The sequence below is a fragment of the Gopherus evgoodei genome, chromosome 10 (genome assembly GCF_007399415.2).
Source record: "Gopherus evgoodei ecotype Sinaloan lineage chromosome 10, rGopEvg1_v1.p, whole genome shotgun sequence".
Taxonomy (NCBI): domain Eukaryota; kingdom Metazoa; phylum Chordata; order Testudines; family Testudinidae; genus Gopherus; species Gopherus evgoodei.
Genome location: NC_044331.1, coordinates 78,736,583 through 78,748,858, shown reverse-complemented (window position 1 = coordinate 78,748,858; position 12,276 = coordinate 78,736,583). Strand labels below are relative to the sequence as shown.

General features: G+C 48.3%; 1 protein-coding gene across 2 annotated transcripts in view; it reads left to right on the top strand.

Annotated features, from left to right (window-relative positions):
• Nucleotides 1-635: 635 nt before the first annotated feature.
• The window catches only part of PEMT (phosphatidylethanolamine N-methyltransferase), a 98,247-nt gene continuing 86,606 nt past the window's right edge, over nucleotides 636-12,276 (top strand). For both annotated transcript variants that reach the window (XM_030578124.1, XM_030578123.1), the window contains exons 1-2: nucleotides 636-871; nucleotides 7,196-7,303. In XM_030578124.1, coding sequence (XP_030433984.1) covers nucleotides 800-871; nucleotides 7,196-7,303 — 180 coding nt within the window. In that variant the 5' untranslated portion in view covers nucleotides 636-799. The remainder of the gene's footprint in view (nucleotides 872-7,195; nucleotides 7,304-12,276) is intronic.

The following is a 12,276-nucleotide window of genomic DNA, read 5'->3' as shown; positions in this document are numbered from 1 at the left end:
CGTGGAAGGGCGCCAATCAGGATCGGCCCCGTCGGACTAGGTCCCATGCGTGCACGTTTGGAGGCACGGTCCCTGTCCTGAGGTGACTGTGATAAAGAGGGATGAAAGCCTCAGCTCGGCTGCAGGCTTTGGGAAGGACCGATTGATCTGCCCCCTTCTCCCTGGCACCGGTTGTGACCGCCACGCAGCTGGACAACTCTCTAACTACAGGGCGAAGTCCAGTGCAGCCTTGCCCTGCTGGAGCCCCACCGAGCCGGCCCCACCAAACCCCTCCAGCCGGCAGACGGTGGCACCTTACTGAGAAAGGTCAGTGGTTTGCAAGTTAATTCCCATCCTGCCCTGGCCCGCCTCCCTGGGGCCAGGTTTCAGTGTTAGTCTGTATCAGCAAAAACAACAAGGAGTCCTTGTGGCATCTTAGAGGCACCTGGGGCCAGTGGCCCTAACCAAGGGGAGCATTACTTCAGCTGCACTGGAACATCCTGCTTTGAGTTTAGAGGCTTTTGCTAAGCACTCAGCCGCCCTGCATCCTCTGGGCCTTGTAGTTCTCTGCAGAGAAGCAGCTGGGAGGCCTGGGTGGAGGAAACTATACTTCCCAGAATGCCTGGGGAGGGTTTAAAGTGGTAACCAGGAAGTAGGGCTGGGTGTTTGCTGGGGGAAGGGCTGTTACAGCTGATCAGGGGGTGAGGGCGTCTAGAGGTTCCACTGAATGCCCCTCACCCCCAGCCTGGGGTGGCTTGTGTCCATACAGGTTATAAAATGCTCAGGGGCTGGTCAGTTTAGGAGATAAGCTGAACTTTGAATGCTGGCAGGTGGTGCTCTGCCATCCCACTTGGACTGCTGTGGAGGACTGGATAATTTGGATTATAGCAAGGTACTGGTTGCAAATTTTGCTGTTAGTTTGTGCAGTGGTTTTGTGTGTGTATGTGTGTGGGGGGAGGCACGAGGCATGCATTCATTCGCTAGGATTTAAAACTAGGGCTTAGAGAACAGCTAATCATGTGCATTAACTAGCTTCCCTGGTCTGTAACATTGTCACACACACGTGCACACACACACACACACATACACACTCTCTCTCTCTCACCGAGGTGTGGGGTGAGGCAGTTAGTTTGTCAGTGGATTTCAGTTTGTGCTTCCTGATTTAGGAATAAATCGGTAAAATCAGGGGCAGTTCCCTTCTCACACAAGAGGCAGCTGTGTTAACAGGACTGTTTTTTGCACAACAGAATCTGACTGCAGGAAATCATAGTTATGACCTGACACTAACATACCAAAATATTGTCATCCATAAGTATTCTTATGTTCTGTGCAGAGCTGCACTGATAAATATATCATCCTCTCCTTGCCCCCATCTATTATTCCATAGAAATTAGGGCAGGGCTAGGGACCAGCTCAGCTTTAGTGGGAGGCGGTGGAGGGAAAGGGCCTTTATCAGCCATTAGCTGCTGTTTTGGGGTTATGCTGACCTCACATAATTTGCTTTTGCTATCAGTGCACTGGCAGTTACAACTAAGCCATTCATGGCCAAGTTATTTATTGTATCTTTCAGAAGTCTTTCTGCAGAGTTTAATAATAATTTGTATGGCAGCACTGCTCTTAGCATGGGGGTGGAGTGGGGGACTGTTGCAGATGTCAGTGGCTTAGGAGGATTGAACATTCCTAAAATGATATGATCACATTTTGGCAGAGTAGTTCGTCTTGTATTTACATTGTAATTCTTGCAGCTGCTTTGCTCTGTATTGAGAATCAAAGCAGGGAGGAAGGGGAGGCTGTTTTCTCAGCTGTTCTAGGCCATCCTCCTGCTTGTGAGGTGCTGAGCACTCTCCAGTCTTGCTGACTTTGGTGAGTGGTGTTTGGGAGCTCCCTTTTTAAAATGGAGATATATCTGTCTCATGGAACTGGAAGGGAAAGTCATTGCATCCAGTCGCCTGCCTTCACTAGCAGGATCAATTTTTGCCCCAGATCCCTAGATGGCCCCCTCAAGGGTTGAATTCACAACCCTGGATTTAGTGGGCCAATGCTCAAACCACTGAGCTATCCCTTCCCCTCGATACCTTGCCGCATGGTCGGAAGCCCACATTGCTGCCGACAGGGGCATGCTGTAACTTGGATTGTTCCAAAAATGAGCAAAAATGTGAAAGCAGGAGAGCTGTGTCACACAAACCATATGTAACTTTATCAGACTCTGCTGAAAACAAACCAACACACGTCTGGTGAATGCTACACTTTGGCTTTAGCAAACTAGTATAATAGTTTGTGTGTCTGCTTTCATATTTATTTGTGTTGGAAGAAATCTCCAGGCTATATTTAGTTCTTCCCTGTGCATAGATATATTTGTGAGTAGTCGCAGTATGTTCGTTGCCTACGAAGCTAGTGACGTTATTTCATCCTTTATTTCAGTAACCTTTTAGGGTGCCAGTTCCAATATTTACCTGGATATATTCGGTCAGATGAAGCCCTGGTGTAAAGCAGGTGGAACTCCCTTAGCCTCAGTGGAGGTACTTCCATCTGTTCCAGGGCTGATTGTGGTCCACTGTGTATGTTTTAGATACCATTGTCTTTATAAATTAGTTAGACGGTCGAGCCCAATGGGAGTAGAATCAGAGTCTGAGCAAGGTCGCTTTAGATGGGCACTGAGAATCCACTCCATTTAGCTTAACTGGTTTTTCCAGCACTCCTATAACTGGAGTGTGTCTCCCAGCGTAATATTTACAAAAAAAATATCCAGTGGCTTGGCTGAGGAGCAATTGGGAAAAGCTGTTACTTATCTGTGTAACTACTAAACAAAATAAAGACTAGCACGTGTGCAAAAATCTGATCCTCTCTCTGTTATTTGCCTTTTTAAATTGTAAATTCATCAAGGCAGAAGCACGTCTACCTCTAGGCCCTTGATCCTACAATGGATGGGCTGCTGAGTCTATGGGCAGCCTCACTGACATCAATGCAGTGACCCATTGCAAGAGTGCCCCCTCTGTTTGTACAGTGCACGGTCTGATGCTGGATCAGGGCCCGTGTCTGTACAGCATCTAACACAACGTGGCCCTGGTCTTGATCCAGGCCTTTGGGGCAGAACCATAATATAATCTAGGCCGTGTTTCAACTCTTCTATCCCCCTTTTTTTTAGAGCGCCCCTTTGCAAGTCCCCCTGGGACTGTGATTTCTTGTGCTATCTTTTGGAGGAAAGTGAACAGCCCTTTTTCTGAGATGAGTCTTTCTTGTCTTCCATATACAGTTACTTAGTGACTGATGTGGTGCCTAGTTCAGATTGTGTTGCGTTTGTTTTAATTTCATAACATTACAAACCCCTTGGAGAGACACCATCCTAATGAGTTTCCCCCTTTGCCTGCGAAAGCACAGTCGAAACTGTTTCAATCTGCTGCAATTAATTTGATTGTTTCAGGAGGAGAAAAGAAATTCAGACTTCTGTTAATGATGTTACTGGCAATGAGTTAATAGGTCAGCAAGCCCGGATGTTGCTTGTTAGGTACTGACAGGGTGCTCAGTGCTGTACGAAATGGGGGGGAAGTCCCTGTCCCTGCTCCAAAGGGTTAGAATTTAAATTAGGTATAGACCATACAGTCCGGACATGTTGTGCATTGGATTATTAGAAGACGGACGATTGGTTAATGCTGAGAATTCTTGCCTTTTAAGGAGACACTTGACTGAAAGGAAGAAATCTAACCAAGGAGCTGTAAGGGATGAGGGTGCAGCTGGTCTTGTCTAGTGTCCACAAGTAAAGGACTGCCACAAGGCAGTAGTCAGCAAGCAGGGATCACAGTAATCAAGGGTTGCCAATGCCAATTTGGTAATTTATTTAAAAACCGAACACTCCAGCAGGAGTGCTAGAACCCACCCCTGCCCGCCTTTTCTTCCTGCCCCCTACCCTCATCACTCCCTGCTTTTCCCTTCCTCCCCACCTCCTCTGGCCCAGGTCAGGAGGGACTTGCCTGTGGAACCGGGGATGGGAGCTGCAGCCACCTGACGAAGGTAGGAGGCGGCCCTGGCTGAGTAGGGGCTGGTGTCGGTGATGACCTGGCACCTGCCCCACTGCCAGTGACCAGACTTCAGGTGTCCGGTCAGTAGATCCATAGCTTCTGGGACTGGAAGGGACCTCGAGAGGTCTTTGAGTCCAGTCACCCCCACCCCGTGCCGATCTGACTGGACACTGTCAGGTCTGACTGGACTTTTGGTGGAAAACTGGGCACCTGGCCACCATACAGTAATCGCCAGAGCTAGGATTGTTAGGCAAGGGTCAGGATCCGAGTCAGGCTTGGGTTGGAGACCAGAGATGTGAACTCATAGCAAGCCAGACTTCTGCATGGTTACCCAAACAACTTCCTGGGGCCTGCCTCCAGAGTTAAATAGAGAACATGGGCCAATCAGAAGGCCACAGGGTGCTGTTGCTCTGATCCTTTGGGCAATACTTCCTGGGGTGCCTAACTTCCACAGCGCTCCTTCAGTGTGGCTCTGCATGGCCTTCGGCGGTGATGCAGGAACACCAGTTGTCCCAGGCTCTGCAGGTTCTGGTCCCATGGATCCTTAGGGGGACAGCAAGGAGGCTTGGAGAGGAGTGGCAGATGGTGGTTGACATGGAGGGCAGCTTGCTGGGAGGAGTTAGGAAGGAGGATGTGTGGGCAGTAATGGAGCATGCCTGATGCCTGGAATGTGACAGAGATGTTGGAATGTGGCGTGAAAGGCGAGGCCTAGCTAGTAGAGGGGAGAGGAATATGGCTGTGCGACCGGGGAGAGGAAGATGGGTTTACTCACAGCAGTTTGTATAGGCTGGGGATGTGGAGGGAGAAATTAGATGCACGAAGCCTGGCGGATGGCGTGAGTCAAGGCATGATAGAAGGGTTGCAGTGGGAATGGAGAATGGGGATGGATATTAGGTAGGTCTTGGTATCCAGTATAGGCCTGAGCCTCCACTGGGAGTTTTGTCTGGGCAAGGAAGGGCAGGACCAGGCCTTGTGTGAGCTATTCCTGTAGCTTAGGGTGACCAGATGCCCTGATTTTGTAGGGACAGTCCTGATATTCGGGGCTTTGTCTTATATAGGCACCTGTTACTCCCACCACCACTCCCTGCTGATTTTTCACACTTGCTGTCTGGTCATCCTACTGTAGCTCCTTCCAAGCACTGGTCATTTTCAGAAACACTCTGTGTAATTGAACCCTTGCGACCTCCCCCTGGATTTAGTAATTCTCCATTTGTCCGTGATTGTACAGCATCTGAAAGACGCCCTGTGAAATAGCTTGTATAATTCTAACTTGAAAGTGAAAAGGCAGAAAGGCGGCTAAAAGAGCACAATGTGGGAATGGAGTCCTGAGGCTTGAGAGAATTCAGTTCTCTGTGGTGCTTTTGCCTTGCAAAAACAGGGGTTGAGCTGTAAATAAATTGCGTCTGATCTAATAGCCCAGCTCTTCACAGATCGTACTGCAATTCCAGATAATTCAGAGGACCCATGAGGAGGTCAGAAGTACGAGTGAGCTCCTTTCTCTGTGTGTGCGAGATGAAGCTATTTCATGCTCGATGCACTGCGTACCCTTCAGGGAAGAGGCCTCTTTCAGTCATTGCTCTCATTTAAATATTGGTATTGCTTGCACAGTGGTATCCGAGATGTTGGCTCTGAGAATCAGACTCCGGTTGGAGCTCCCATGTAGCTCTCATGTGGCCCCTCCTTCACCATGGTGTCCGAGTGTCTCACCAACAGAGCGGTTCAAACAGTGAAAACCTTCAACAGCTTGAAGTGGTTTTAGCTTCAGAACTGTTTGAAATGGACCCATTTCTCAGGTTTTTTTTGTCCTGAACTGCCTTTCAAAGTGGTTTGCAGAATGTTTTGGTTTTGCTAACTCCTAAATTGAGGTCTTTTCAATTAAAAAAAAAAAATCGGGGTTGGAGAATAAAGGTGGGAAGAGTTTTTACCGGAAATATTGACAATTTTCTCTTTCAAAAAAAGCCTCCCCTTCCCTCCTTTTTAATAATAATAATAATAATAATAATAAATCTTGCTCAAAAAATAATGATCCACTCTACTCACAGACATGGATGAATTTTTCTTCCAGACACCTGGCGAGGCAGTTAGGTATAATTCCCACTTCACAAAAGAAAAACCTGAGGGTTGGACTTTGAGTAGTGACTGCCAGGTCACATAGGAAGCTTGTAGCAGAACTACAAACTGAATCCAAATCTCTGGAGTCTCAGTCCAGCTTTAACCACAAGGCCACCTTTCCTCTCTGGTGGTGAGCTGAGGCGCTATGAAATACCATCCCCTTTTATTTGCCTCTGAAACACATTTGGATTTCCCCCACTACACACACTTGTGGTGCCTACCCAAATACCGCCCCTCCCCCTTAAACACATTTAGTTGTGTCTGAGTCAAGCTGAGAAATCTACAGGACGGAAGTGGTTGATGCTCTTGTCTCCGAGCGCTTGCAGCTTCTGCTTGTCTGGCAAGCACTTGTGCCCTGATTCTCAGAAGCACTCAGTTATCCAGTCGGGGCAGGGGACTTGGTATTAGTCACACACTGTCCGTCTTTAGTACCTAGCATCCTAACGTCACAAAGCACTTTGCATACCTTCCCAACGTCCCTTGGGGGCAGCAAAAGGATTTGTCCACCAGTGCCACTGAAGCCAGTTCTGGGGTTACACATGGCACAGTTATGCTTTGCCACAGTTTAGGACAGGAAGTGAAGAAGAATATTATATCCAGCTGACACTCAAGAGGGAATCTAGAATGTGACATCTGAGTCCACATTTCAGCAGGCCGCTGGCGATGATGGGCGCCTTTTACCAAAATAAATAAATCAAGCCATGGATTCTTCATGATTTCAACTCTTCTCTTTCATTGGTGCTTCCAGCAGCAGAGCATCCTTTAGTGGCTCCCAGCCCAGAGCTGCCTTCTACTGGACTGTAAGTTTCCTTGAATGTCCGTTGGTCTCCAGTCCAAGTACTGACCCACTCCAATCCTGCTTAGCTTGTGGAAGCTCATGGGACCAGAACGCACAGTGTTAGGGCTACAGACATTTATATGGCAGGAATATACTGCAGTAGACTCAGTTGCTGGAAGAATCTGATTTACCCTTCCCATGAGCCTCTTGCTAAACATGTTGTATTCAGCCTTCTAAAAGAAGCGATCTAGAAGCTAGCTAGTGACAATGCGAGATGGATGCCCCTGCTGACTTTGTTCCTTTCCCACAGGTGGATTTCTCAGCCATGACACTGCTGCTCGGCTATGTCAAACTCACCGATTCCACCTTCGCTGCTGCTGTCCTTTGCATTGCTTTTAACCCGCTTTTCTGGAACGTGGTAAGTGTGCTATCCAGTGTTCCCTCAAACTTTTCCCATGCATGTGCAGAGTGAATTTTGCGAAGTGCACCAATTTGGAGTCATGTGTGGCGGGGGTGAGGCAAGGGGTTCGGAATGTGGGAGGGGGCTCCAGGCTGGGACAGAGGGTTGGATGGGGTGGGGGAGAACTCCGGATGGGGGTGCAGACTCTGGAGTGAAGGGCAAGGATGAGGGGTTTGGGATATAGGCTGCCCTGGGGCTGCAGCAGAGAGAGAGGACTCTGCAGCAGCACCTGGGGACAGGCGCCTGTGTGGCCCTTGATATGGGGCTGGGCAGTTTAGAGGGAACTTAGGTGCTATCCATTCCCAAGCCAAGGTTGTTCATTTTGGATGCCATCTGTGTCAGTGACTGCATTTGGCCTGGTTTCCCGACTGGTCATTTTGTCTCTAATGATTCCACCTGACAGTTGGCTTCTTTCTTTTTTCTTCAGCGCTTGACTTTCTTTTTCTCCCTTGGGGGTGTGTTTAGTGCTCTGGGAACGTGGGAGGGCTGCGATGGGTTGGGGTGGACTCTGGGATGCAAGTTGAGTGCTTTCTCCCTGAGAGTTTGATTGTGCCCAGTGCAGGTGTGGAAAGCTGTGCTTAGAAACATGCGATTAATAAGGGGTGAATAAAGCAGAGACTTGTCTCCCGAGCGCAGCCTTGCAGTTCAGGAGCAGCCTGGGCCTGATTCAGTGAAGAGCACTGCTGCCAGATTACTCCTGCTTTAGAGCATCAGGGAGACCCAGGAAAGGGAGTGCTTAGCTTGATGCCTTGTTTTAGCACAACAAGGATCACATTTAAGCTCATGCTGCGTCCGACTCGCCTACCCTTCGCCCCCAACTTGCCCCCTTGAGCCCTGTGAATAGGGGAGAGTGGCTTGAAACTTACTACCCGTCAGTCTGGAGGTTGCTATCCTTACATGTGCCTGTGTGTTGCTGCTGCTTGCACTTGTGCTACAGCCTTGCACCCTCTGTCACAGGTTGCAGGATCTACGTCTCGCTGTTTGCCCACCTGGTTCTGTTGCAGGCTGTAAAGACCATTGCTAAGGTACATTTCTTCCCCACAAGAGGGCAAACAGTGGAGGAAATGCAGTAACCATTTATTTTCATTTTGTTCTTGTTACTTCAAAAATGCTTCATCTCGTAAACCTGCCAGAGCTAGATTGTCTCTGTTACATTGGTGTGAAACTGGAGAATAACTCCCTGACTTTGGCACAGCCACTCCAGTTATATATATCTGCAAAGCAGAGACCAGAATGTGGCTCCTTTGACGAAGTGAAATTAATGTCATTGAATGCCATGGAATTTGGAAGCTCAGGGACCTTGTTCTATTTGCAGCAGCTATGATCTTTTGGCAATTGCATCAAATAACCCTGCGTTTCCTGCTGAATTACTGTGAAGAGGGCTACTTAGGAAGTTGGCATGATCCCTCTTTAGAAACAGATTAACACCACTTCTAATACCTTGAGATGCAAATGTGCAATAATGCCTTACAACCCGGAAGTCTCTGGCATGTCCTTTTGCCCCTGTTTATTGTGCACTGGCGCCATACAAAGAAGACAGTCCCTGTCATGAGTTCCTTAAATCAAAGGCCTGTTCCGTTATTCCTTAAAACTCCTGAATTAACTTCAGTGGGATGGCTCACATTAGTAAGGGCTGCAGGATTGGGCCCTGGCTCAGATGCAGACCGTACAGTAGAGGTAAGTATAAGACTCCGGCTGGAGGATCAGTCAGGAGGTGGTGAAGATCAAGGCTCTTGCAGTAGAGCGTTTTCCAGGGGGATCTGAATGAAGAGAGGGAAGGCTGCGTGCTGCTGAGCAGTGGGAGGCGGTGCCAAGTGTAAAGACAACGCTAAAGGTGTGAAGATGAGCCGGAGAAGGATGGACAGGGGAGTTAGGAGTGGGGCTTGGGAGGCGCATAGCAGGAGGTGAGCAAGAGGAAATGATAAACATTTAGTCCTTTATACAGCACCTATCACCATGGCAGCTGGGCACTAATAGTTACAAATATAAAAACATAAACTGCATTAGCCACCCAGGATGAGTTGTTAGATAAGTCGCCCGCTGCTGCTGCCAAAAATATGTTGACAATCAAGTCATGGGGCATTAAGGAAACAAAACAATCAATGAAAGACTAAACCAAGTAAACACGCTTTCCGTCATCTCCTGAAGTCCAGCAAAGAGCAACCGTTTTTTTGCATAGGCCATAACTCAATGCTCACGGACCCTGGCCATGGCTGAATGCACGAAACTAACATTGGTAGCTGCTGTTGTGTTATGCCCAGTGGCACCCACAGTGATAAGTGCCATCCATCCCCGGATCACAAAGCTCTTAATAGGCATTAATGAATTTTAATTTCACAACACCCTTATCAGATAGGGAGGTGGTATTATTAATATCCTATTTTAGAAGGTCATGTGGCAAGTCTGTGCAGAGTAGGGGCTAGAATCCATGTCTGACTATAAGCCATGTGCCTTGACTACTTTCTCCCTGGGTACATCTAGGGGCGAATCCAGCTAATACAAATTATTGTAGCTCCATTGAAGTCAGTGGAGGGATGTTTGTCTGGGAAGCATTTATGGAAATTAAACTCAAAGTGGAATTTTGACCCAGGGTTTTAATAGTGACTGATGATTTTAGGTGCCCTGATGTTTGGATGCCCAACTTGAGCTGCCGTAAAGGAGCCTGATTTTCAGCATGAAGGTGCTTTGCATTTTCAGAATATTTGGGCTCCTTAAAGTGTCTCAATTGGACATCCAAAAAAAATTAAGGCCGTCCAAATCAAAATGCCTGGCGTTCTATTCACGTTTAGTTCTCTAATTTTTCAGGTCATTCATTAAAAAGTCTCGTTGTGTCTGTACCTCTAAAAGGAATATGCCACATGAATTCCTTATTGGAATCCTTATTTAGCATAAACCCCGCCCCTGCCCTCCTCTTTCCCCCCCCCCCCAAATACTCAGACTCTGGTCTGTTCCGAAAACATGAACTCTAGGGGAAAACTTCATAAAAAAGGAGGAAAAAATTCTCCATGCTCTTGTTTTGTTTTTGAGTTTGCTGGCTAGGATTCCTGATGGTTTGGATTTCTGACTCTTGGAAGGTTTGCGAATACCTTGAGGGATGGCTAAAGAACTAACATAGTTTTGTATCGCTAGCTTGTCTGCTCTTAAAGAAAGAGAGGAGATGTACCAGCAGAAACTTCACGTGCTTTTTCTGGGTCCGTTCTAACAACTGAACCACTTTGTCTTCATCAGTAGGTGGCACTGCAGGCAAAATGTGGATGGTCTTTCTGGTAGCAGGGGGAGGGCTGAGGATGGAGCCATAAAAAGGAGCCAGACATAGGTGTTTATAATTTTTACTGTGGAATTGGGTATTTCTTCAGGTGCAGGGGATCTGAAGGGGCTGTCGCTATCTACCGCTGTGCTGCAGATGGCCAGCTGATTTACACTTCTCAGCTTGCTGCTAATGCTGCTCTGGAATGTATCATGAGGGACTGCGGGTCTCGAATCCAGCTCTGGGAGGTCCCCAAGTGGTACCCAGACCATCACCACTAACTGACGGCTCTCTGGCACCAGCAGGGAGGAGGGCAAGCTGAACTCTGGCCCATCACAGGCTCCAGCCCCTCCAACTGGCTCAGATGCACTTCTTAAACCAGATACAGGCACAGGAAGTTGTCTGAGCAGCTGAGTGGACTCTGGATATGCTGCTATACTGGCCTCTGACTCCTGGCTCTGGTTTGACCCTGGTACTGTTCCCTGACTCCTGTTTGACCTTTGGTACTGCCCTCTGACTCTGACTTTGGCTTGACCCGGCACTGCCCTCTGGTTCCTGACTCTGGCTTGATCCATGGCATGGCTGTCTGACCCTTGGTGTGACTCCTTCCTGACCCTGATTCTGGCTCAACCTTTGGCATGACTCCTGACCCTGACCACAGCCTTGACTCTTGGCATCCGCCTGACCCTAGCTCGGGTTCTGACTGAGTATTTCCTGGGTTTCAGCCCTGGTTCCGTCCACTAGGCCTGACTGCCCACGCCCCAGTCTCTACATGTATCCATGTACTTTCACTTCGCCAGGCACTACATACTCAGGGTTGCCATGAGATGGGCTTAAATATTGTGCTCACTTATTTCTGGGCGCTAATATCCAGTAACTAATGCTCCTGTGTCTTGTCTTACAGTGTAGTCCGTCTGGGAACGTGGCCTGCCTGAGGGTTTTCTATAGTAGTTGTTGCCATGATAACTGAATGCTTAGGCTGAGATTTTCAATGGACGCCTAAGGCACCCAACTCCTCCTGACTTGGGCCACTAACTCCCTGAGGTTGCTTTGACAATCCCAGCCTGGGACGATCGTGCTCAGAAGTCTTGCCTGGCAAGTTTAGGAGCACTGTGGATTCAGTTCAGGCCTGCTATAAGTGGGCGCAATGCTGTTGGCCTCAGTGGAGTTGCAACTAATGGCATCACTTCTGGATTCGCCTTTGTGTCTGCTTAGATGAGTAAAAGAAATGGGCTTAGAAATGGGACCTGATTTCCATTTGTTTGTCTCGCTCGAGTACCCAGGTGCCCTAGTAATGCACCAGGCCCCCGTTGTGCTTGGCACTATAAAAATACAGAAGAAGAGAGTCCCTGCCCTAAAGAGCTTCCAGTCGAAGTGTTTAACAACAGCTGGATACTGACTCTGCCCTGACCCTTCCCAGCCCCCTTTCTTTGTATCCGCCCCTGCTGGACTTGTCTTTGTCTTTTTCCAGTGCCGCCAGTCTCCCCTTCATGCACCGAACCACCTGCCTTTCTTTCTCATTCCTCCCTGAAGGCCACTGCTGCAAAGCCTGTCAGTAATGATCTCTTTGATTGCTGTACCAGCACCCAATGTACTATGTGTCTGAATTGTTTTGTCTGTGTCTGCACTAGTTTGCAAGATCCTTGGTGCAAGGCCTGTTTCTCTGTACAGTGCCAAGTACGCA